Source organism: Nycticebus coucang, chromosome 12, assembly GCF_027406575.1.
Source record: "Nycticebus coucang isolate mNycCou1 chromosome 12, mNycCou1.pri, whole genome shotgun sequence".
Classification (NCBI taxonomy): domain Eukaryota; kingdom Metazoa; phylum Chordata; class Mammalia; order Primates; family Lorisidae; genus Nycticebus; species Nycticebus coucang.
This window is the reverse complement of record NC_069791.1, coordinates 108,241,922-108,268,478: the sequence shown is the minus strand read 5'-3', so window position 1 is coordinate 108,268,478 and position 26,557 is coordinate 108,241,922. Positions and strand designations below refer to the sequence as shown.

At 44.0% G+C, this 26,557-nt stretch overlaps 1 protein-coding gene across 8 annotated transcripts in view; it reads right to left on the bottom strand.

The window, feature by feature from the left end:
* The window catches only part of CLEC16A (C-type lectin domain containing 16A), a 241,250-nt gene that overhangs the window by 141,287 nt on the left and 73,406 nt on the right, over positions 1–26,557 (bottom strand). For all 8 annotated transcript variants that reach the window (XM_053554134.1, XM_053554138.1, XM_053554136.1 and 5 more), the window contains 3 exons: positions 19,336–19,468; positions 15,605–15,705; positions 1,164–1,286 (listed from right to left, as the gene is read on the bottom strand). In XM_053554134.1, coding sequence (XP_053410109.1) covers positions 1,164–1,286; positions 15,605–15,705; positions 19,336–19,468 — 357 coding nt within the window. The remainder of the gene's footprint in view (positions 1–1,163; positions 1,287–15,604; positions 15,706–19,335; positions 19,469–26,557) is intronic.

Sequence of the window (26,557 nt, the reverse complement as noted above, 5' to 3'; positions counted from 1 at the left end):
GAGCTCACCACCCAAGACCCCACATCCTCCCCCTCTCTTCTCCCCACATGGGTCCTGGCTTGGGCTCCTGTGCTGGCTCTTCCTCTTCCTCACCTCTGGAAATGGGCCCCATCAACACCCCTTCCTTCTCTACTGGGGCTTCACCAGCCACCCCTGTGTCCCTGGGTCCCACAGTGCTAGCTCTGGCCCTGACCTCACCTCTGAGTTCTAGAGCCCTCTCCACGTAAAGCCCCCAGGCTCCTCAAACTTCACAAACTACCAGGACCCTCCTCCATCCCACACCACCTTTGCCCTCATCCCTCACACTCTGTGGCCAGCACACAGGAAGCACCGGTGAACATCCGTTGAGTGAATAAACACCTTTGAGGCCACTGACCAGTCCCTCTGAGTCCCTCCACTCACCAGCACAACCACACTCTGTTTCCAGTCACCACCTAAACCCCACCCTCCGTGACTTCAAAAGCTCCCCTGTGTAGTCACCACCTCCTCACCCCTGCCCCAGCCCAGCCTGCCGGACTGCTCCAGACCCATGACCTGGTAGCTCTTTCTCTACCAGGTCAGCAGCTCAGTCGGGCCTCTACCTTGCACCCACTTTGCCCTGGTGGCCTCTCTCCCTGCCTTTGCAATCAGGAGTTCCCAACCTCGGCACTGCTGGTGGATAATCCCATGTGGTCGGCTGGCCTGTGCCTTGCATGGCATTCAGCAGCACCTTGGCCTTTACATATTAGATGCCAATAATACCCGCTCCCTGAGTTGTAATGGCCCTAAAAGTCTCCAGACATTGTTGATGTCCCTGTGGGGGAGGGGAGCAAAATCACCCCCAGTTGAGAAGCACTATGCCAGGTCACTGCACCTGCTCTTTCTAGCCCTCCCCCTGCCCAGTGCAGATACTCGGCACATCACATAGTACTAAGAACATCTGATCCAAACCTTCCAATCTTCTTCCCTTGCTCTCCCAACATAGCCTTGGGCCACCTGGAGGGAGGGGGATGAGACCCAGAGCTAAAGGCCCAGCTGCAGCAGGCAGGAGAGTGTTGGTGGCCCAGGACACAGGGGCTGAGGGGGCAGAGAGAGTAGCTGAGATTTGTCTGGATTCTCAGAAGGGCCATAGCCAGACGCCAAGACCCTCTGACCCCAGCCCTGTAAGCAGCTGCCCCAGGCACCTGGCTGGGCAGCGTTGTTCATGATCCTGATGAGTCTCTCGGCCAGGAGGTGGTTGTAAGTGGTCTTCTCGGCTGCATTTGGCACTGGGAGCTGGATTCGCTCTAATTTCTCAGGATCCATGCCTGAGACAGAGAAGGAGGAAAGCTGTGAGTGGAGCTGCCTTATTACAAGAACTCTCATTCTGAAAGGTCCCACACAGCGGGGTTTCCTCAGCTTCAGCCTCCCATGGTCCGTCTTTGTGATTTCTATCATTAGGGATTTCTGCTGGTACTATACCTTACTTCAGAGTTCTCGGTAAATTGAACTCATGTAAATGTATTAAAATATACATTATCTTTCTGTTGTTGTTGTTATCTTTTTCATTGAGATAGGGTCTCACTCTGTCATAAAGCCTGGAATAAAGAGCACTGTAATCATAGCTCACTGTAGCCTTGAACTCCTAGGCTTAAGTGATCCTCCTGCCTTGGCCTCTCAAGTAGTTGGGACTATGGGTGTGCACCCCATGCCCAGCTAATATTTTATTTTTTGTGTAGATGGGTCTCACTATGTTGCCCAGGCCCATCTCAAATTCTTGGCCTTAAGCAATCCTCCCACCTCAGTCTATCAAAGTGGTGGGATTACAGGTGTGAGCCCCACACTCAGCCTAATACATACAGTTTCTACCACTACTTACAAACAGGAAGGCAGCCCTGATGCAATGAAAAATTGATAGTAACCATTAAAAAAAACCAAAAAGTATCTTTACATTCTAGCCAATGACTGTAGACTGTCTACTAATCGTGGCCCAAGGCCTGATCTATTTTCATTTAAAAGGGAGGATAGCAGGTACTTAGTAGTGTTGACTGGTCCAAATGGTAACGTTCTCCTAGACATGAGCACAGGGAATGGAAAAAAGAGTAATTTTCACCCAGTGTGATTGACTGTCATTTTGTGCCAGGTCTGTGTGCCACCTGAAGCCACTCCTACACGAGGAACATTCCACATGTGGGAAAACACAGATCTAGAGAAAGAGTCCAGACATAAAGGAAGCTATAGTCATCTCCAACAGTCATACCTTCAAGCTCTTAACCACAAACTTAATGAGCTGGGTCTGATTGAGGCCCACTCAACAAACACACTGGGCAGCAGGTTGTGAGCTGGGCAAGGCAGATGCTACTATGGCCTGAGGGCATGGCATTAGCAGAAAGAGACTAAACTAAACCTTTATTATGGAAAGGTGTACAAATAACAAAACCAATAAAGGAGATCTACCAAGAGGCAAAGGAATTATTTTTCCTTCAGTGAAAATCCTGCAGTTCCCTGTGTAAAAACTAACAGCATTTGATAGACAAAAGATGAGATGGGAGTAGGGCAGGTGAGGGGGAAGAGGAAAGAGGGAATGAGCAAAGTTGATAATTACAAGCCATGTTATCATTTTTTCTAAAGCAGTACCTAGTTGCTGGGGTAACTAGAGACCCACCAGGGCTGCTAGAACAGTCCAGGCCTTGAATAAGAGGTCTTCAAACTGCTTACTTGCTCATCTAGCGTGGCTCTTAAAAATACACTTGTAGAAACAAACATTTGCTTGATCCATCCAAGCTCAGAGGAACAAATGGATTGTTTATGCTTGAAGCACATCCTTTCCTGTTATTCTACAATAGGGGGGTAAGGTGGCACTTCTCGGAACTCTTGAAATATGGCCTCTTGAGTACCAAATGACGCTTCATTTAGAACCTTGACAAAACAGTGGAAGATAGCATTGAAGAGCTGAGTGTCTGGATTCTAAGTAACTCCTACACACACGTTGATGTAATAAATCATAACAATATATCTTACTTTATTGAATTCTGTCCAACTCTTAGCGAGAGGCTAAATCATACCAAAGGGATGATGGGTGAGGGACAGCTTGAGAGCTCAAGTTTGGTACTGTTCTCTCTCATGCGCCACAAACGTGGCTTCGTCAAAAAATGTGATTGCAGTGAATATTTAATTTGTGGATTCTGTATCCTGTTTTGATGCTAAATGTCTAACTCTGAAGCATTCTGGCTTATAAAATGGCAAAAAGAACATCAACTGAATCTTTCTAGCATTTTTTTCTCTGAAGATGATAGCACCATCTCAAAATCTCTCTAGCCTTTAATTCCTGGCCCTCTGCAAACTTCTAGTCAGTGGTGCTAGGGGAAAAAAGGCTCCCCTGCCTCCCAGGCACATCACCCAAGTATACAGCCTGACCATCCGTCGCTCTACGTCGCAGGTCAGAGAAGGCTGCAGAAAAAGCCCAGCTGCCAGCTACCTCTGGGACATAGTGGTAGCCAGAGAATCACAGAAAGAGGAAACTGGTGTTGAATTTCCATGGAGAGGTCCATTTTGCTTTTTTTCCAATTATTGCCCTCTTCCCTACCCCCATGTAGAATTTCTGGAAAATGAGGAAATGTATGGCAAAATCTTTTGCTGACAGGAAGAAAAATGTTCCAAGGTTCTCCTGACCGTTCCCCACTGGCAGATCCACTCTCCATGGGGAGGGCCCCAAAGAGAATGCAGAGCTTCTATCTGCACCAGATGCCAAGTTCAACCTCTTCCTTTGGTAATGAAATTGAGGCCCAGAGACATTAATCTGCTTCCCCAAGCATAGTGTGAACCACCTTCAGAAGATTCCAAAGGAAGGTGCAGGTAGGAAGGGGTGGCACCACCCACATAGAGAGCCCCATGGCCTTGCATGCTGACCAGCTACCACTTCTGAGGTAGGCTTACTCTCTCCCAGGGGAAGAGTCAGTGTGGGAGGAATTTTGTTTTCAGACTTGACCTATTTCAGACTCAGTCCTCACCTGGGAAATGGGAATAATTATAGTAATGATCCACAACAGGATTGTTGTCATGATTGAATGAGGAGAAGAACACCGTCACAGGTCAATGACTGCTAGGTCCTGCCATTATGCACAGATGGGAATTCATGTTACAGAAGGCCCAAAGAAGGCATGCTGAGCTGTTGGGGGGCCCTGTCAGGTGAGAGCTGCTGGGTTCTGAGGATGAATTAGGAGTTTGCCTAAAGCTGGACAGAGAGTGCCAGGACTTGCAAAGCCAAGGGGGGGACTATAGGTAGTAGAGCAGAGCTAGGTGGACCGTGAGCTGGAGGGTTGGGAGGGATAGGCAAAGCTCAGTACCAGGACCCCTGGTGGGTGATGCATTGGAGGGACCATGAGAGGCATTTAGTGGTGGGGGTGTGACCTGGTTGTGCTATGGTTGACTCTGGGGTGGTTTCCATGCTCTGGCCCTTCCCCCAATAGGCCTAGTACTGCAATATATTCTGCGTGAGGTGAATTTCACCAACCATGGAAGACAGAGAGCAGAGGAGATTCCACATAACTTATGGCAAAACTGTATCAAAAAAAAAAAAAAACCTTTGACCATCTCCTTATCTGCCTCTGGGCCATGTGCTTTATCTCCTCTCCCCAGTCTCTTCCCGCCTCTGTCACTCTGAATCAATCCACACTGACCATCAGTTTTCAAGGCCTGTGCAGCAATTCGAAGGCTCCCAATATTCCTCTAGCTCCAGTGTTCTTGGCACAAAGACAACAGTCCACAAATGCTTGCTGAATCAAATTAAGTTTTAAGTAGTTAATTAATTTTGATCAAATTTAACCCACTACAAAAAAGAGAGATAAGACATATCTCAAAATTAAGGGAAACATCCATAAATTGGAAGCTACAACATGACAACTAAGCAGAACAGCTCAACTATCACCCCATGCACAAAAGAGACTAGAAAGAAAGAAGCAAATGGTTCCTGTGAGGTGGTAAAACCATAGGCAAGTGAGAAAAATCGTATTCTCATTTTTGTTTTCTGTAACAAGCATTATATCATCATTATTCTTAGGAAGGCATTTAATTTGTAGAAGAGCATTTGATTTGGGCTTCAACCACCTTCTTGAAGCAAAATGATGGCTGACAATTCTGAATGAATAAGGTCAACATCACAGAATTAGCAAGGACATATATATGAAAGGTAAGATAGCACGTGTGCAAGGACACACACACACGCTACAGATTTTAGTCACAGAAACGCAGGTTTTGCAGCAAACTGAATAGCTTTTCTTTGCTACTCATTTCCCTCTGATTGAAATAAACACTGTACATAATATATTATCTTATTTGCTTCAACCATTAAGTACCTAGTGACAGACAAATTCCAAAGAAACCCTGGATGTGCTTCCCCCAGGAATACTAGATCACTGAGTTCCCACAGACCAAGTAGTGTTCCTTGCCCTCTCCCTCAGACCTGCCTTGGGGGCCAAAGTCTGCTTGCCCAAATGGGAGTCAGAAAGGGTGTCCCCTTCTCTACAGAGCTGAGGGGTGGAGCTCTCAACTAACTCATTCAAAGAATCCAAACCAGAAGGGAAGGGTGCGGCTCTGCAATGTAAGCTTCCCACTCAGTTGTGATTTCTGGATTCTTTCCCCGTAAGTGGTGGCCCCCATTCAGGGCAGGAGTGGAAAAGATCCAGACCAAAGCTGCCTTGAATCAACTCAGACAGACAAGCCTGGACACAGAGACCATGAGAATACCAGGTAAATAATGTTCAAACTTTTAACATTTCTTTTGACCATGCAAGGTCTCTTTGGCAAGTCATATCAAGTGTTGCCAGCTTTGGAGAACTATACACCAGCTATTTCAAAAGCTAACCAGATGTTGGGTTAATTTCCAATGTATTTCCAGTTCTGATTATGAGTCAGTCAAGATCCAAAATGATATTTTGCCAGTTCTCTGCATGACCAATGACCCCCCTTATCCTATATTACCTTTCAAACGTTCCCATATCTCTCATCTAGTTACTTCTTAGTGAAACAAACACAACACAAAACACAAAAGCCTAAGACTCCTCCGGGGTAAACAAAAATGAAAGGAAGGGGCAGGAGCAGAGGGTGGTGGGTGGATTGGGGAAGCATTAAGAACACAAAAGCTGCAAAACTCATCCCCCACCTCCGCTTGCCCTTGGACTTGACAAAAGAGCAAAGCCTGCATTTTCTTTTACAGATATGAACCAGAATTCATTATGTGGCCCAACTGAATCACAACAAGCGCCTTCTGCCAACTGGTCAACCCTTTCCACTGTGGGCTATTCATTTCGGTGCAGCATCTCATCTATTATGATTTACTGGAAGGCCTGTGCTCACATTTGGTTTTCATTAACATTGCTTTTATGTTAAAATTGTCTATGAGGAAAAATCTATCAGAAAGAAACTGTCTCATTTGGGGGCATGCTTGGGTGTAAGGATCTGGAAAAGAAAGACTAAAGATGAAAGAAGCTAACCTCCTGCTGCCTAATCCAAACCAGCCAGCAGCCAGCCCCCCAAACCCACCAGTGCACAGCCTGGGCCCACTGGCACTCTTGCCAGCTGGCAGCTCTCCCAGGCACCTGGGCCTCAGGGCACCAAACTTGAACTTTCCAGTTTCTTCTCCAAAACCACTCTGTGACGGCCTATGCTCACTGGTTCTGGAAATGGCACCATTTGTCACACAGAGATAGGAGCCAGGAACTTGGGCCTCACTCAGACTCTTCCCTTGGTGCCCACCCCCATTCAAATCTAGCCCAAGTCCATCTCCACCCCCGTGCCTCTTCTTGTTTCCCCATCTTAGTAAATGGCCCCCCAGGGTTGATAAGGCCAAATCACAAGAGCCATCCTTAATGCATCCCTTTCACGTCACTGCACACCTCCCCACATCCAATTCATCAGCAGGCCCTGGCCTTAGCTCCAAAGTTGTCATGAACCCTTCCAGTTTCCCCCATTTCTCTAGCCAACACCCTAATCCAATCCACATTATCTTTTGCTGGGACTACTGCAGCAGCTTCCTAACAAGGCTCCCAGCTTTCCCCTCTGAGACTCATTCCTACACCCCTATGAATCCACTTTCCATCTAGTAGCCAGAAGTTTCTTTTAAAAATTTCCATCTGGGTTTGGTGCCTGTAGCTCATTGGTTAGGGTGCCGGCCACATACACCGAGGCTGGTGGGTTCGAACCTGGCCCAGGTCAGCTAAACCACAATGACAACTACAACAAAAAAATAGCTGGGTGCTGTGGCAGGCGCCTGTAGTGCCGGCTACTTGGGAGGCTGAGGCAAGTGAATTGCTTAAGCCCAAGAGTTTGAGGTTGCTGTGAGCTAGAACACCACTGCATTCTACCCAGGGCAACATAGTGAGAATCTGTCTCAAAAATAAATAAATAAAATAAAACAAAAACAACAACGACAACAAAAAACTTCTACCTGATCACACCACATTTAAGTAGATGTCCTACTTAAAAATCCCGTAGGGGTTTCCCACTGCAACTGGAATAAAATTTAAATCTCTTTTCACATCTGGTCCCTGCCCACGTGGCCACTCTCACCTTGGCTGCTTTCTGCACCTCAGATGTATAAGTTTGTTCCCACCTCAAGGCTTTGCATGTGCACCTTTGCCTGGAGCATTCTTGCCCCAGATCTTCCCCGAGCTGGCTCCTTCCCCCTAGTCAGGCATCAGCTCTGATGTTCCTTCCTCACAGAAGACTTCTCTGACCACCCTGGCTGGTAAATTCTTGACCCCTGCATCATGACCACCCATTACTTACCACTCCACTCTATTCATTTTCTTCTATGGTTTGTTACAATCACAATTTATCTTGTTGTTCACTTGAATAAGACTCATGAGATTTGTTCTAGTTCCTACAATAGTACCTTACCCATTGTAAGAGTCCAGCAAACACTTGTTGAATGATAAGAAAGTCTGTTAGTTTCCCCTCCTTGCCAGGGCCCACATCTCTCCATCCTTCCTATCTTCCAGCTGAAATTACCAGGAACCCATGGAGGAGTTCAGAGTGGATCAGATCCTTTCTTGGACCCACTGCCCTCTAGCAGCTCCCACACATTGGAAGGAATGCAGGACCCAGACACTGCCTGTACGGAAGCCTGCAAACTGCCTCCAGCCCGCCCGCCTCTCAGGGCACCCTGCGCCAGGGACACGTTGCTGCTCACCGTGAAGCACAAGTAGTGATCCTATAGATGTGTCCCAGGCTCTATGTCCCGTTTTGCTCTGCCCTCTCCCTGTTACCCTTCCCACTTTCTGGCTGCTTCTTCCCAGTTCCTTGACCCCACAGTTAGGTGTCCTCAGGAAGTGGACCCTCATTCCTGCAGGCTAAGCAGGAAGTTCAGAGGGCCACATTACTGGATGAAGGCAGGCCACAGCACACATGATAAGCACCACATTCCCACTGTCCCCACAAGTCAGGGCTCGAGGGAGGAAGACCATCGAGAAAGCCAGTCACCCAAGACATAAAGAGTTTGCTCACTGTACCTAGAAGCCTGTCATCTCCACTTCACAGCCAGCACCTCCCCTGCTGAGACCCTGAGCACAGGATGCCAGGGAGACAGCAGCCTTGGGGAGTTGCCACATGGTGGAGAGGTGACCCATCAGCAAACTTTGGCTGAGCGCTGATGGAGTACCAGGGGCTAGGCTGGGAACTGCAGGGGGCACCAAGAGAGCCATGGTTTCTCCCTTCCAAGGTTTGCAGTCCAGATGGGAGAGAATGTGCAGAGAAAAAGCAGCACACAAAAGTGCCATAAGAACTTCACAGAAATTAAAAATGTTTACTCTTTCCAAGATGCTGTCATGAAAATGAAAACACATTGCACAGACTGGGAGGAAATCTTTGCAAAATACATCTGATGAAGAACTTATACCCAGAATATATAAAGAACTCTCAAAACTCAACAATAAGAAACTCAACAATAAGAAAAAAGACAATCTTGGCTCAGCATTTGTAGTTCAAGCGGCTAAGGCGCCAGCCACATACACCGAGGCTGGCTGTTCGAATCCAGCACAGGCCCGCCAAACAATGACAACTATAAACCAATAATAGCCGGGCATTGTGGTGGGGACCTATAGTCCCAGCTACTTGGGAGGCTGAGGCAAGAGGATTGCTTAAGCACAAGAGTTTGAGGTTGCTGTGAGCAGTGACACTGTAGCACTCTACCCAGGGTGATAGCTTGAGACTCTGTCTCAAAAAAAAAGAAAGAAAGAAAGAAAAGAAAAAAGACAACCCAATAAAAATGGGCAAAGGATTTGAAAAGACTTTTTACCAAAGAAGATATCAGTACATGATAGGTGTTCAACATCATTATTCTTTAGGGAAAGGCAAATTAAAATCACTGTAAGATACTACTACATATCTATTAGAACGGCTAATACTAAAAAGGTGACCATACCAAGTCCTATTGAGGACAGGAAGAAACTTTCATACATTGATGCTGGGATGTTAAATTATATGGGCACTTTAGAAAACAGTTTGTCAGTTTCTTTAATTACAAAAAAAAAAAAGAAAAAAAAGGGCGGTGCCTGTGGCTCAGTGGGTAGGGCACTGGCCCCATATACCGAGGGTGGTGGGTTCAAACCTGGCCCCAGCCAAACTGCAACAAAAAATAGCCGGGCATTGTGGGGGGCGCCTGTAGTCGCAGCTACTCGGGAGGCTGAGGCAAGAGAATGGCCTAAGCCCAGGAACCGGAGGTTGCTGTGACCTGTGTGACGCCACGGCACTCTACTAAGGGCAATAAAGTAAGACTCTGTCTCTATACAAAAGAAAAAAAAAGGCAAACATACACTGCATATGATTCAGCCACTCCATTCCTAGGTATATACTAAAAAGAAAGAAAATATATGTCCATACAAAGACTTGTACACAAACAATATGCCCATAGAAAGACTTGTATACAAACACTCACAGCAGCTTTATTTGCAATGATTAAAAACTGGAAACAACCCAAAGTCCATAAACAGATGACTGGATAAACAAATTATGGACTTCATACAATGGAATACTCTTAATAATAAGAAGGAAAGAACTACTAATACATACAAAAACATGGATGAATCTTGAAATTATTATGTGGACTGAAAGAAGAGGACACAGTACATGATTCTGTTTACACAAAATTCTAGAAAATGCTAACTAGTCTACAGTGACAGGAAACAGATGGGTGTTGCTTAGGAAGCAGGGCGTGGAAGAGAGAGGGGCATGAGAAAACTTTTGAGGGAGTGGAAATCTACATTGTCTTGTCTGTGGTGATGGTTTCATAGGTGTTTACATGTGTTAAAGCTCGTCAAATTGTATACTTTAAATACATGCAGGTTATTGTATACCAATTATACCTCAATAAAACTTTCTTTTAAAAAAGGTGATGTACTATTGGCCAAGATGATTACCTTGATGATTTACCTTCCTGATACAAGCAACTTAGAAAACTAGACCAAATATATAAAACAAGGGTTATCAGACCAGGCAGCATAGGAGAGTAACCCCCTATGGCTCTCCTGGTGCCCCCTGCAGTTCCCAGGAGAGACAAAGAAGGAGCAAAGCAGGTGGCCCAGGGACTGCTCCAGCTCACTGGGGAGAGTACGCAGATCTCAGCCCAGGGAGAGGAAACCCAAACAAAGCCTATAGTCTCTCTGAGATGAGAAGAAAGAGTCTGGAGTCTGAGGAAGTCAAGTGGCTAAAATCTGTGGGAGAGAGTACTGAAGAGGAGGGAGCTAAAGAGAGCTCTAGAGACATCAGAGCGTTCCTTCTGAGGCTTCTGCTACGTTCTAATCTGTGCACGCGAGTGAGGGAAGGGAAAGACCTGCTGCCCTGGAGCTCACACACGGCTGGCCAGTGTGGACCATGAGACATCATACAGAGTCTCTGAAGGGCATCACCTCTGTGGACTAAAGGCTGTCTGAACTAGCTCTAACAAAGCTTAAAAGCAAGCCTCAAAAAAGTATCAAACCAATTCCAACTAAGATAACCATAAGCCCCAGAATATTTTTTAAAAGAATCCATCACTCGACAATATAAAATTTAGGGTAACTGTCAAACAATCAAAAATTATCAGTCATACAAAAATAAAAAGTGATATACAAAAGCAGGAGAGAAATCCATGAGAGACAAAAAGCTAGAAATTACACAAATGACAGAACAGAGGAAATTAGAAGGGAAAGTATAAAATATTTTAAACTGAATAAAAACAAACGGTATATATCAAAATTTATTGGACACATCCAAAGCAGCACTTAGAGGGAAATTTATAATATTAGACTCAAAATTAAAAAAACAAGATTTAAAAATCAAAGACTGGTGTAGAGAAGGTATGAGGAAGTTTTTTAAAATATTGAAACTGTAATATAGCCATATGTGTGCCAAAATTTACCAAACTAAATATGAAGAAGAGTGAATTTTACTCTATGTTAATTAAAAATGTATATTAACTAGCTTTAAAAAAATCAATGATTTACGCTTCCATCATAAGAAACTATAAAAAAGAATAAATTAAATTAGAAGTAAACAGCAGAAGGTAAGAAATAAACATAAGAACAGAAGTGAATGAAATAAAAAACCAAAAAAACAATAGAGAGTGGCAATAAAGTTGACATAATCCTTGAGTCAAATTGATCAGGAAAAAAAAAAATTAAGACCAAAATTATTGAGCTCATGAATTAGAGAGAGAATATCACTACAGATTTTATAGTCATTCATTAAAATGATAACAAAAGAATATTATGAACAAATTTATGCCAACAAATTTGATACTTGAGATGAAATGACACATTCCTGAAAGACACAAAATACCAAAACTCACTAAAGGAGAAACAGGTAACCTTGAAAAGCTCTGTACCTACCAAAGAAAATGAGTGGTTAAAAACCTTCCCTTAAAAGAAAACTCCAGGCCCAGATGTCTTCACTGGTTTAAGGAACATTTAAGGAAAAAAACAACTTCAGTTCCACAAAAACTCCTCCAGAAAATTGAGGAGGAGGGAATATTACCTAATTCATCCCATAAGGTAAGCATAACCCTGGTAGCAAATATAGACAAGAAAATTACAAGCTACAGAACAGTATTACTCATGAATATAGACGTCAAATTCCTTAACAAAATTTTAGCAGATCAAATGAAGCTACACACATAAATGGCCACACTAGGTGGTGCTAGCCCCAGTGAACATCACCTGAAAGGATCAAAGAGAACCTCCCGGAGCCGTGACTTCTGGGCAGAACCTTGACAGACAAGCAGAATTTCAACAGGTGGTGATGTTGGGAAAGAAAAAAATAGAAGAGAAAAAACACAAATACAAAGGTGGCAGAATATTCAGGAGCAGACAGGAGTGCTGGCACTGACTGGGCTGGCAGCCAGGCTTCCAAAGGTGCTCCTTTTCCTAAAAACAGTCCCAGATCCAGGGCTGAGCTTCCTGAGACCCAGTTTGTGCTGTGTCATCCTGCCCCCACCACAGCTGACTATTCCAGAACTAGACACACCACCAAGCTAAATCATATTTCTTGCCCAGGGATTTGAAACTTGAGTTAAGCCAGACTCCCAGCCTGGGAATTGCTGGGACCAACTCAGAGTCTTTTTGCTGGTGAAGTCCCCATAGCTGGTTGGTTCCTGTCCTTTCCTAAGATTTGCAGCAACCTCTTGGGTCCTGTGAGCTGCCCCAGCGGCCTTACTACAGACTTGCCATTTAACTTATTTAACTTAGCTTAAGTTAATAAGAGGCAGGGTCTGTTGCTTACAACTGAGAGAACATTAAAGAGTTCAGTGAGTACCATGACAGCAGCTTCTCTCTACCACAGTGGCTCACACCTGTAATTCTAGCACTCTGGGAGACCAAGGTGGGTGGACTGACTGAAGTTCAAGACCAGCCTGAGCAATAGCAAGACCCCATCTCTAATGAAAACAGAGAAACTACCTGGGCATCGTGGCATGTGCCTGCAGTCCAAGCTACTTGGGAAGCTGAAGCAAGAGATCACTTGAGCCCAAGAGTTTGAGGTTGCTGTGAGCTATGTTGCCATGAAACTCTATGCAGGGCGAGACAGAGCAAGACTATCTCAAACAAACAAACAAGCAAACAAACAAACAACAAAAGGAAAACTTCTGTGACTACATAAAAATTTGAATACTACTGGGCCAGAGCCAGGAGTCTGTAAAGGGAAATCTAGGAATCAGATCAAGCCCACCTGACAGGTAGATGCAATTTGGATACCTAAATAAGAGGTATAGGAGGGTGGAATTTAAGGGAGCAAGACAGGTGCTACAGATTTCTAATGGGGAAAGGATATGGTGGTCTTAGAAGATTTTCTGGCAGTGTGCTATAGAGGAAAGATTATAGTAACGTGTCTGACCCCTCAGGGAGGCCATTAATTAGTCCAGACATGAGATACTGGCTACTGGAGTGACATGCCCAGACTTCTCTTGCTCCCATGCCTTTGGCTATCACCTCCAGTATGTAGCTTGGAGCCAGGCACTGAGTAGGCACTCCGTTGAAGTCTGCTGATCTCATAGGCTAAAAAGGAAAAAATGACAAACTTGATGGCTAAATACTGGGATCAAAAGAGGGAAAGAGCTAAATGTTATAGCAGTTTCAACCTTGGCTGGCAACTCAAGTGAAACAGAAATGGTAGGAAGTATGACCAGGTTGGGGTCTATTTATGGGATATGAGTGTAATAGTAGACAGACTGTTTCAACATATTGCTGAAACACCTGGATAGGAGTCTCCAGCACGTAATCAGCAGGAGCTATAATTGCAGCGCTAAAAGGAAGAGGGCATCGAGCATGGAGGCCAGGGGAGAGGTGGGCCTCATGGAGTTTGGTTTACCTTAGTAACAAAGGGCCCCTATGTACCAGGCACCAAGCCAGAGTCTGGAAGGGACAAGACAGTGGGGGGAAAAATGTCAGCAGGATTTTGAACCTACCACTCTTCGTTTTAAAGTCTTAGGTTGGATCTACAGACTTGCACCTGAGTGGAGTCAGCGTGGTTAGGCTTATCTACAACAGGAAAAGCCTGGAGACAGTCTCAGTGCCATTCAGTAAGGGACGACAAAATAGATGATGGCACAGATATACACGATCAAAAAGAATAAGGCAGTTCTGTGTGGACATGAACCCACGGGCTGACACATGATGATGTGAGGAGAGTAAGGTAAAAGACAGACAATGTGGAGACCTCCATTACAGTCAGGCCAGCAGTCACAGAAATAAAAGCATAGATACTCCCACTTGGGTTTGCTCAGCTGTCCGTAAAAAGACACAAGAATCTGGCTGCGTGAACTGCCTTTGAAGAGAAGAGCTGGGACCAACGGTAGGAAGGGATACTCTTTTTACTATATATTCTCTGTCACCAATTGACCTATTTGTATGATTAATGATTTTAGAATAAATAACTACAGTAGAACCTTTTTAAGTTGACCACCCAAAGAACTGTAACAAACTGTTCAACATACAGAGGTGGTCAACATAAGGAACTTGGCCTACTGTACTGATATGCACATGTGGTGCATGTCCAGTCTATGAAAATTAGGTCAAATTAAGGAGGTGGTCAACTAAGGAGGTTCTACTGTAGTTTGTTGAGTACACTTTAATATCTCTAGTCATAGGCAGTCTTAGCAGAAGCAAGTCTGCCCATTCCCCAACAAGCTTATGAAAAACCTGATGAAACATCCCTGGATGTGCTGTTCTTGGCAGAGGCTAGAAGGAATATTCCTACATTCTTCTTTGCAGAGATTCTGATGAGGTCTCAGAACATGCCTGCATCAAGACAGGGGGTGGGAGGTAAACATCGGTGATTATTCCCAGGACTTGGCAGTGAGAGAGTGAGGGAATGAATCCTAATGCAACCTGATACCTCCACAGGAGCTGGATCCTGGCCACACAGACTCAACAGGGGAAGTCAGAGAACCACACCTTTCTTCAGAAAGGAAACCTACACTTCCACAAAATCCACCCAGGGTCTATTTTAGCTCTGAACCCAGAGCAAGAACGTCAAGTATTATAAATAGCAAAACCAAGATTACAGTTTGACTGATTTCAGTTCTGATGTTAGGAAAGAGGTCAGATGCTAAGTCAGTTGTAAATCAAGGGGTCAAATGAAAACCACGGTGTGAACACAGTCATACAAGGTTAGATAGTCAAAACTTTCACCTCCCCACCTTCCTCCACATTGCCTGAGTAACCAATCCCTGTGGCTTCAATTAGTAGAAAAACACCTGAGAAATTATTATTATTATTTTTGAGACAGAGACTCAAGCTATCGCCCTGGGTTGAGTGATGTGGCGTCACAGCTCACAGTAACCTCAGACGCTTGGGCTTAAGCGATTCTCTTGCCTCAGCCTCCCAAGTAGCTGGGACTATACAGGTGCCCGCCACAACACCCAGCTGTTTTTTGATTGTAGTCGTCATTGTTTGGCAGGCCCGTGTCAGATTCGAACCCACCAGCTCTGGTGTATGTAGCTAAGTGCCTTAGCCACTTGAGCTACAGGTGCCACCCAATACCTGAGAAATTCTAACAAGGCTGAGGAGGAGTTTTCTGAGAGTCCACTGAAAAGAGAAAGGAAATCCTGCAGGGAAGGTGCCTTTCTTTTCCTGAATATTCAAGTCAGGGTCAGGGAGGTAGGCAAGGTGCACGTGCTTACCTTTATTATGAGACATGGCGTAGAGGAGGCAGAGGACAAAGAGGGCATGGTAATCATCATCTGGGCTGTCCAGGGCATGGTACACCATATCCAGGAAGGGTCTGCAAAAGAGGAGGGGCATATGTGAACCCTGAGACACACATAGGTGAACACCTCCCCTCTCCCACCTGCACATGGGGCACCATCTGCTCTTGCCTCTCACATCACTGCACTCATTCAGGCCACATACGTATAGAGAGTCTACTGTGTGCCCAGATTAGGCACCACGGCTGCAAAGACAAATGAGAGAGAAGCTCCTCCTACACAAAGCTGCTAGTTATAGGGGAAAATGACCAAGGAGCAGATCATTTAGTCACTTAACAATCATCCACCAGGTGTCTCAGACACTGGGAATAATTGATACAAAGTCCCTGCTCTTTGGCACTGCCATGCCAGTTGGCAGAAACAGAGAACAGACAGACAGCAATTCAAAGTGATGTGTGTCACAAGAGAATGAAGAAAATGAACAATGTGATAGACTGGCAACACCAGACAAGGACTGAACAACAATATGAACAAGTTCAAGAGCATGGGCCATGGGGCCAGAGTGTCTAGGTTCAAATTCTGATTTTGCCTCTTCTTAGCTGCAAACCTTCAGGCAAGTTACTCAAAACCTCTCCATTTCCCTACCTCTAGGACCAGAATTAGAACCTTGTGGGGTTAATTTGAGGATTCAAGGGCAAGGATATTTGAGAAGCATTTAGCACAGGCCCAGATACTGTGAAGGTGCCAGTACTTGGAAGCTGTTATTTGATTTCTATGTTTAATATTCCAAGGGCACTTCTCCATGATTTCATGTTGGCAGGGTCCTGCCCCAGTAATTTTTTGGATTGGCTTACCCTGACTGGTAAGAATTGATAGCAAGGTCTCTCACCCCTGACATTTTGTTGACAAAACCTATAGAGTGGTGTGCTATTGGAAACTGCACATCCCAAATGCCGCCCTTCCAAGTGAAAAGCCTGGTCAGCAAGGGCTCCTCAACACAAATATAGTAGAATATGTACAGATCTGGCCCATAAGCAGGAGGCTCTGGTCCTATGACCATCTGCAGCTGCCCCTCTGGATCCAGGTTGAGGCCAAGAGAGCAGAGTATGTCAATGGATGACCAAGGGTGCATTTAGTCCCTGGAAGGACACACAAGCTACTATCAACATCAGTTGCCTATGGGGAGTGAAACTGGGCAGGGTGGAGTAAAAGGGAGACTCTTCACTATAGAAGCTCTGAATAGAAACTTTTTTTGAATTTTTAACTCTAAGTATCATGGATGTTAAACATTAAATTGAAAGATGCAAAAGCAGTAAAAAAGGTACTTATCTTATGTTTCAAATAAACATGTGATACACAAAATTAAAAAAAAAAGAAACCAAAACCTTAAAAGGGACATTTATGTTTGATCAAATGTGTTAAAAGTTTTGCCACGTGTAGGTCTAGTTTTCTGAAAGCCTTCAGCAATAATGCTTTCAAACTTAACAGCAAGATAAAGTATAAAACATTTTATTGTAAACCAGCTGCTTGAGATGTGGGTTATAGTTTCCTTTGAGAATAATGTTAATAACCAAGTGCCAAAAGCAGCGGGAGGGTTGAGTGAACGTATCATCTTTATAAGATGAAGTGTTATACGGCTATTAAGCATTCTCTTTACTAAGAATATAACAGTGAAAAAGATGCTAGGGGTTTGATATTAGATTGAAAAAATAAAGAATAAGAAAAGATAGATGTGGAATGATCCAAGCTACTAGGGGAAAGAAGGGCAGAATTTCCAGAAAGTGGACACAGAAGAAAAAAAAAAACTGGTAAAAAATAACTAAAATGGAAGTAACTTCATATTTTTCAAGAGTTTTCATTTTCTAAATGGGTATTTTCATAATATTTAAAAGTGTTTTTAAGAGTAGTTATTTTAAAAACCACTATTTTGAATGTTTCTCATTCCCTAGGTTTCATTTAACCCTGAAGGCGGATGCTGGCCATAATATATATATGGGGAATAGAAGAAGAGTCTGCTTTTTCCTAAGCTGTTTCTTTTCGGGTAACAGACCAATGTCATAATCCAATCCACATCCTAGAGAACAAATGGTCACCTTCCCTCATCCTCAGCACCCTCCTGCCAGGAAATCAGAGGACAGAAGGTGTAGCAGTTTCTCAAAACCAGCAACTCTCCATCAAGGTCTTTTCCCTGGCGTTCAGCCTCAGAAAAGAGCAGAGATCTGGTCCAGAGGTTCCTGGCCTACAGGTGGCCTAATTCAAGGCACCTGAATAAGCTTCTATTATTAGCCATGTGGTTGAAGATGTACAAAGTTAAGAAACCATCCCAATCAACTCTAAGAGAACCCTTTTCTTTCCTAAAATTCAGGAAAAAAGAAGTCATTAACCCCAATCTTCAAACACAACATATTGGTCTATTTTTTTTTTCCTGTTTTGGGAGGGTGCAGAAATACATGGGTGTTTTTCTTCCTTTAGCAAAGTTACAGTATTACCATACTATGTGAAATATGCTCTCTGCTTCCATGTATTAGATCTAAGAAACTGAACACATCATGACAGTATTCACCTAAAAGCAATACCCAATGTTCTATAAAGCAGATACACCTGTGGTTGCTTAAGCACCCGCCACTGCTAGTCACCTGTGGCTTTTCCAATTATTCATATTGTAACTAAGGCTGTGCCAAGGTTTGCCACAGATTTGTGTTTAGAATGACTTCTTAATTTTCAGAGCTTCAGAAGTAATTACATTTTTTGTTGCCAAGTAAAATCAAAAAGGCTTTATAAGTTATAACAACTGATAGCTCACATCATACTCCAAAGGATATTTTACTTAACAAAAACTAAAAATGGCCCCTTGGACATCTGATAAAAATTAATTCTTTTAGATGTCCCAAGCAAAGGGACAAACAGGATGCAGGAGGAAAATCAGTGGGCTTCAACTCTTCACTTCGAGGTGGATTAATCAATAGGATGGGCTGTGTGTATATTTCCACCACACCACCCGAAGGGTTCAGGAAGTGAATGCCTCGTAGGCTGACAGAGAAACCCTGTCATGCATTTGTTAACTAACACCGAGGCAGTGCTAATAAGGAAGCTGCTGTAGGAGTCTGTGCACTGGGGCCACTTGAAAGGAAGTAGCTCTGGGATGAGGAAGCCCTCCTCACAGATCCAGGCATACTTTGGAAGTGGCCTTCCGCTCACTCCTATTGTGGAGAGGTTGGTGCTATGGCAAAGTTCCAGGAAATGTAGAGTTGCCAAGGTTTAAGAGGAGGTAGCTATAGCAGGCTGTCACAAAAATGAACAACTAGGCACAAAGGTGACAGTGGACAGCAGCATTAAATGGCGCTAGCTGACTCATAAGGGCAGGGCCTATCGATGGGAGAATACGTGGCAGTGAATGAACCAGGGAGGGTGATCCAAGCCTGGGTCCTGAGAGGACCCTTCCTGGGAGCAGCACAGCATTTTCAGCAGCAGCCAGTGGGAAATAGGGCCACATCCTTAAGATTCAGCACAACTAGAGTGCTTGGGGGTGGCACTGCCTTGTCTTGGCAATCTCTTTCCAAGGGGCAAGCACTACAGTGTGGAGAAACAGCTCTGTCCATGTGCCTCTTGAGAGGAGCCATATCTCTGAGTGGCCAGAGATTGAAGACGCAGGGAAAGGAAAGAAGGCAGCACAATCTGGCTGGGAGACCGGGCAGGGCGGCAGCTACCTGCTCCACTGCGCACTCTCATAGCTGGTGGCTGCAGCACTCTTCTCCTCATCAGTGGTGTTCTGTTCCTGCACAGAGGTGCTGGCGGCCAGCTCCGAGAGCTTGCTGCGTTCCATGATCACCATCTCAATCTCTGGAAGCCAACAAGGAGACTGAGATGAGCCCAGAGAGCTTTACAGACCTAGATTTATACACATGCTCATATTCAAGAATAAATATGCATAAATCACTCCTAACATGTCACACAAATGTCCAAGAGTGATGATCTGAACACCAGCAACACACTGGAGGTGCAGTAAGACAGAGGCCAGAACCTCTCTTTCCGTTCATCTCAGCAATACCAAGAAACCCGTCCCTGATTTTGATAACAAAACACATGTTGCAATCATTTATCCTATTTCAAGATTTTAAAGAGATATGTATTTTACTATACTGATACCATATCTCCTTCCCAAGGGATTGAGTCAGCCGAGAAGATACATGGTTAGTAAACACAACCAAACTCACTGATGATATGCTCTAAAGTGCTTACACTTCAGGAAAGGCTCTGATGTGACCGAAGCCTCCTTTTCCATGTACAACTTCTGCAAGGCAGTGAGAGGTTAGAAACCTCGTTTTACTTTTTTGCTAATTAAACAAGGGCAACTTGTGCCAAACAACTTAAGCATGGCATACATGCTTTAATTTTTAATTTAACATTTTTAATTTTCAGAAAAAGTTATGAGCCACCAAAGAAAAACATCTTGAATTAAAGATGGATGGTAGTTGGGTTTCACGATGTCTCCATCACAGAGGTCTCTGCCATGTGAGGGTGGACTGTCAGTCAGTCAGTCCTTGGAACTCAGAGCAGGTCATTATTTAGGTCATTTCCCCCATCTTTGGGGGGGGCATAATGGGAAAAAAGAAAAAGGTGATGAAATGCAAACCTACATTTCTGTTTCTGGAAAAATGAGAACGTGTAACTTGGACTCAGACATGGCCTCTACCAGGTCTTACCCCTGGACTCATGCCAAGGCCTCCTAACTGGCCTTTGCTTACTATCTTGCAGCCCTCATTTGTTCTCCATACAATCCCAAAATGATTTGGAAGAAATTAGCTCATGTCACACTTCTGTTCAAAACTCCCAGTGCCTTCCCATCACGCCCAGAATGGAATCCAGATGCCTTTCCACCTGGCCATGACCCTGGCCCCCATCCACCTCTGACTTCACCTCCTGGTTCTCTCTGCCTGGCTGGGCTTCTCACTAGCTCTTCAACAACCCAAGACAGTTTCTACCCCAGGACCTTTACACAGCATTTGCCTCTGCCTTGAAGGCCCCCACCCAGGTCCTTCCTACCCATGTGGAGATGTCCCATTCAAGGCTCAGCTCAAATGTCTCCTCTTTGGAGACATCTTGGATACCCTCTCCACCTGTTTTTTTCTCTATCTCTTTTTAAATTATTCTAGTTAAAGCTCCACACTTACTCATATTTCATTAATTTTTCCCCATGCCCTTTTTCTGTGCAGATCAATTGTTACATTTAGACTTTCCTTGCTTCTCGATGACCTGGACAGTTTGAGGAGTACTAGTCAGGGATTTTGAAGAGTCCTCAATCTGGGTTGTCTGATGTTTTTCTGGTAATTGCACTGGGGTTATGGGTTTGGGGGAAGGCCACAGAGAGTAAGTATTCTTTTCATCACATCATATCAATATGGCTTAAGATTGCTGATGTTAATCTGTAGTATTTCACCAAGCTAATGCTAATCAGCTGTCTCCACTGAAAAGTTACTTTTTCTCTTCCTTCCACACCAAACTCTGGAAGAACATCAGTTAGCACAGGTCACATTAAAGAATGAAGAGTTCTACCTCAATTACCTACACAAATTATTTGGAATGAAGATTTCTCCTCCTTCCCCCTTTACCGTGATTTTACTTCATAGCATTTACAACTACTTGGATTTTAAATTTTCTATTGTGGGCTTGGTGCCCGTAGCTCAGTAGTTAGGGTGCTGGCCGCATACACCGAGGCTGGCGGGTTCGAACCCGGCCTAGGCCTGCTAAACAACAATGACAACTGCAACAACAAAAAAATAGCTGGGCGTTGTAGTGGGCGCCTGTAGTCCCAGCTACTTGGGAGGCTGAGGCAAGAGAAGTGAGCTGTAATGCCACAGCACTCTACTGAGGGCAACATAGTAAGACTCTGTGTCAAATAAAATAAAATAAAATAAAATAAAATAAAATAAATAGATAAATAAATTCTCTGTTGTGCTGCTTATTTACTGTCTGCCTTCCTCCACTACAACAGGGGCTTTGTAAGAGTAGCTGCCTTACCTGTCTTGTTCTCCACTGGCTAATCCAGGTTCTGGTACAGAGAAGGTGTGTAACAGATAACATTTTAACGGATGAATGAATGACTCATTGGTCTAGCCCAATGAGGGAAGTCTTGGCAGTACACAGTCTTGTGCTGGTGTTATGGACAGTATAAAACAAAATAGATTTTTAAAAGATGAGAGGAATTAATGGATTTATGGTGGTTGTGATGTGAGGCAACAGTGGGCCACAGCCCAATAGCATCTGTGACTGACTTGTGTAGAAAGTGTTATTAAGTGGAGATGTCTCATCTCCCCTACTCTTCCCAGACTATTAGGCATGAGTTCTCTTACAGCCGCCCCCTGGCATAGAGGAATGCACTCTGCACGTCCACATGGCCCTGGCCCTCTGTAAGGCTCACTCTCACTGGCTCCCTTCCCTCCCAATCTGATCTGAAGTCAGACCCTACAGATGGGAGTCTCCCACAGGGTAGGATCCTGTCACAAGGTGGGAGCCAGCAGACGCTATATGGCACACAGACAAATGTTTTGTTTGCATAGTTGTGTATTCATTTCACTGTGCTTTAGGAGGAAAATTATAGCTGCACAGAATACCTTTTATGCTATCACTACATAAAATGAGGTTTAATTTCAGGAAAAAAAAAACAAGTGAGTCAACTCAAAGAAACCTGCAGAGTAAATGGCAGTTTAAGCAGTACTCTGTTACAGCAGAGCAGGAAGACAGTGTGGACAGCTGTTAGGAACCATCATTCTTTTGTTGCATTTTCTCTCTTCAACCTCTTCCAGGTGCCCATTTGCCCTTCCAGCTTCCCTAGTCTTCCCCAAGGTGGATACAGACACCTCACTGGGTATGCAAGATGTAGTAGGACTTTTACTTCTAACTCCTCTCATCTTTTAAAAATCTATTTTGTTTTATACTGTCTGTAACACTAGCACAACCCAAATATGTATAATTTATAATAAATAAATGTGTATGTATTTGGGAGATGCATGCTTAAAATTTGCATGTATTTGCTTATTTGTACCATCAAAGACACCTGAAGACCTCTGATCAAGACTATGAAGCCAGTCTCCCCCTTGTCTCCTGGTCTCGGGCCTCTGCCCTGTGATCACAGGTCCACCTCCCCTGCGGCTGCTAGTTCCCCTTTCCAAGCACAGCCATGTCCCTCCCTGGCTGAGAAGGAACTCATCTCTGAGACTCCCTAAAGTTACAGGGCCAAGCCCTAGCGCCTCAGCCTGCAGGCCAAGTCTATGGAGACAAGGTTGTCTCTTTTCTGGCTTTTTAATATCCCTGGACACTATCAGAATTCTGAAGCAGAGGAGTTACAGATAATCCATTCAAGTGCTCATCTAATGTTTTAAGCAACTGAAGAAACTGATTTTCTTTCTTCCTTCCCTTTCTTCTCTTCTCTTCCCTTCCCTGTCCTCCCCTCTCCTCCTCTCCCCCCCTTTTCGGATCCGCAATCTTGCTCTGTTGCCCAGGCAATAGCAGCATCATTATAGCTCACAGCAACCTCAAAGTTCTGGGTTCAAGTGGTCCTCTTGATTCAGCCTCCTAATACCTGGCTAATTTTTCCATTTTTTGTAGAAATGGGGTATTGCTTTTGCTCAGGCTCATCTTGAAGTCCTGACCTCAAGCAATCTCCCTGCCTCGGTCTCCCAGAGTGCAAAGATTACAAGCACTAGCCACCATAGCCAGTGGGCCTGAATATTAATTGTGAATGACAACTTTTTGGGTACACTACACAGTAAACAGATAAGATCAGAGCTGCTCTAGGTAAAGGACGGTGGGTACCAAACATCTCTGACTACTCAACAGAGCTCCTTTCTGGAGTTCTGGGCCTTCACGCAAAACTACCTGAAAGCCACTGGTTTAGTCTACCCCTGGATACTGTGTATGAGAAAATAGAAACCGTGAAGTATAGGGACTCTCAATACAGCTGCAAATGCAGCACGGAACCAGCACTATTCCCCTTCCCCACCCCTATGTCCTGTCCTGGTGTAGGACCAGGCCCACAAGGGCCTCCCTACACAGAATGAAGTTTACCGACTTTACTCATTCAGCTAGCACATTGTGGGATGAGCTATTTCACTTAATTTTCTAGATGGATACAGATCAGTTCTTCAAATGTCAAAACACAAACAGTCCTTTAAAGTACTGCTTCTTGCCTAGAGTCTGGCAACTCCCTGGAACTGTATTTTACCATGTCCATGGGCCTGGGTGTAATGGGGGGTAGGTTTCTAGGGAAAAGTTCTCCAAGGATTCTCACCGCACTCAAATGGATTTTACAGCCATCTGTAAAAGCGCATGCCAAAGAGGATTTGACCTTTCCTGATGACTCAGAGTCACAGTGAGCCCCTCTTTTGTGCCATACCAGCACACTGGCATTCTGCACTACTTCTGGGCCCCGGCTCCCATTTGTCCCTGCTGACACTGTGCATCTTCAGCGTGACCTGCCTTCCCTACCAGGGTACATGTACCATGCTGTGGCCACCAGGGAAGGAAGCTCAGTGGGCTCTGATGATCACTGAGGCTGGGACTCAGGCTCTGATGATGGGGATTCCGGGGGGCTCCCTCTGAACCCCAGTTGTTATACTATGAGCCACTTCCCCACACCAACCATGTCTCCATTTTGGAGTTTAAAGGGACTGTGGAATCATTTAGCCTCGTTTTGCTCAAACTTCACTCATTTGACTTTGATTTTTGTCATGTCTGTTGTTGCTAGTACTATTTATTTATTTATTTTATTTGAACCATTTCACTTTTGTGCCCACTTAAATATGGTTTAAAAGAAAAGTTTAAATCACTATCATACCCTTCAACCTAGCAGTCCGCTTGTAGGTACTTATCTGGAAGATAAAAGTATATGCATGAGGGTATTCACTGCAGTGTTATCTATAACTGCAAAATACTGGAAACTACCTAAATGTCCAAGCATAAGAATTGGTTGAATGAACCATGGTGCATACACACAGTGCAGCTATAAAAAGCAATAAGGAAGATCTCTGATTATGGAGTAATTTCCAGAGATACTGCTAAGTGAAAGTGCAAGACGCCAAAGAACAGTGTGTGTGTGTGTGTGTGTGTGTGTATATATATACATAGTGTGTAACTATGCTACCCTGTATACAAGGAAAAAAGGAAAAGAAAATACATGTGAATCTGATTATTTTTACAAAAAGAAACAAGGAAAGATATTCCCAAAGACAATCAGGCTGATAATCTATGAGAGATGGTGGAAATGAGGTGGAAGAGATTGAGGGGGGTGCTTCTTTGAACACATTTGTACAGTTTTAAGTTTGATAAATAGCCTATGAATACAACACAGCAGGTCTTCTAATAACATCATTTCATTCAATGTCATTTCATTATAACACTGATGAGGGGGGGAAATCAATTATTGGCTGGGCCCAATGTCTATGTGGAGTTTGCACATTCTTCCCCATGTCTGTAGGGTTTCTCCCACAGCCTTAAGCTGTGCACATTGGGTTAATGGTGTGTCTACACAGTTCCAGTCTGAGAGTGGGTATGCCTGAGTGTGCCCAGCGCTGGAATGGCATCCAATCCAGGGCTGGTTCCGCCTGGCACCCGGAGCTGCCAGAATAGATTCTGGTCATGAGAGAGCCTGAACTGGAATAAGTGGGTCGGAAAATGAATGAATAAATGAATATAAATGATGGCCAAATAAAAATTCATAAAGTAGAAAATAAGCATACAAATGCATGACAATAAACAATGCAGTATCAATGTACTCAAGAGCCCACCATATTTGTGATTGTTTTTGAACTACGCGGTGGGAGGAGATGCTCCAGACGATTTTCCCTTTGTAAACATTTATTTGTTGATTTAACCCACCATCACTATGACCACTGTTGTTCACTGATTCAACAAAATCTGGGTAAATAATTACCTTACTTGTTCTTACTAATCTTTCTTAAATGTATATACAGTTCACGTGTATTTCAAGTGTTTAATATTAGGTCTTTACTTGGAAGTTTAGTGATGTTTTTGTGACGAGTATGCCATAGAAACTTAATTCCTCTTTACATCAATTACCCTGTAGTAAAACTGGCTTTATACATTATTTCCGTTAAATTGTACTTCCCAAGAGCCCACTGATGATATCATAGAAGGACTTACTACACTTGACTACATTCCCTCAGTTTGGGGATAGGAAAAGTATTGGGGTGGATGTAGGGGAGGAAGAACTGCAAATATATCTTGAACTCTTTGTTTACTAAACAATAAACAATTCTGAGTGGAACAATTCCGAAGCTCTTTTAGTTGTATTATAAGGTTGAGCAAATATTAATACATGTGTTGATGCTGTTAGGAACCAGGGCTCTTACATGGCAAAGGAGACATATAAATCTGGATCGGAGAGGACAAGGAAAAATTCTGTATAAATTGGTTGGAATCAGAGGTACTGATATGAACTTATCATTTCTACAGTATGCATATATATGCCTGTGTAATATGTACTTTGTGAATATATACACATATTTCCACCTTTGTCCACTGAATGGAATGAACAGCAGACATCCCAATAGCAACAGCACATTCAGTGCCCAGATCTTGGTTTCTAATGGCATTGCCCATAAAAAGGAACCAGAGCTTTGCAGAGAAATGGCTAATTCCAGGGATTGGTGGAGCAGGTTTGAGATAAACACAGAATACTCTGTTATATCAGAAAGTAAGTGTAACAGACAGCTTGAAAAAATAGTGGAGGCTTGTCACAAGGATAGAATAGTCAGCTTACAAGGGTTCCCAAAGGCCAACTCTGAGACAATTTGAGCACCAAAATAATTAAATACAGTAATAAAATACAAACCTTTAAAAAACTGCAATCCATGAGTCCATGTCAATAAGATAAATAAGTGAAAAGAAAGGAGGGGTCTCACTCAGAATGCT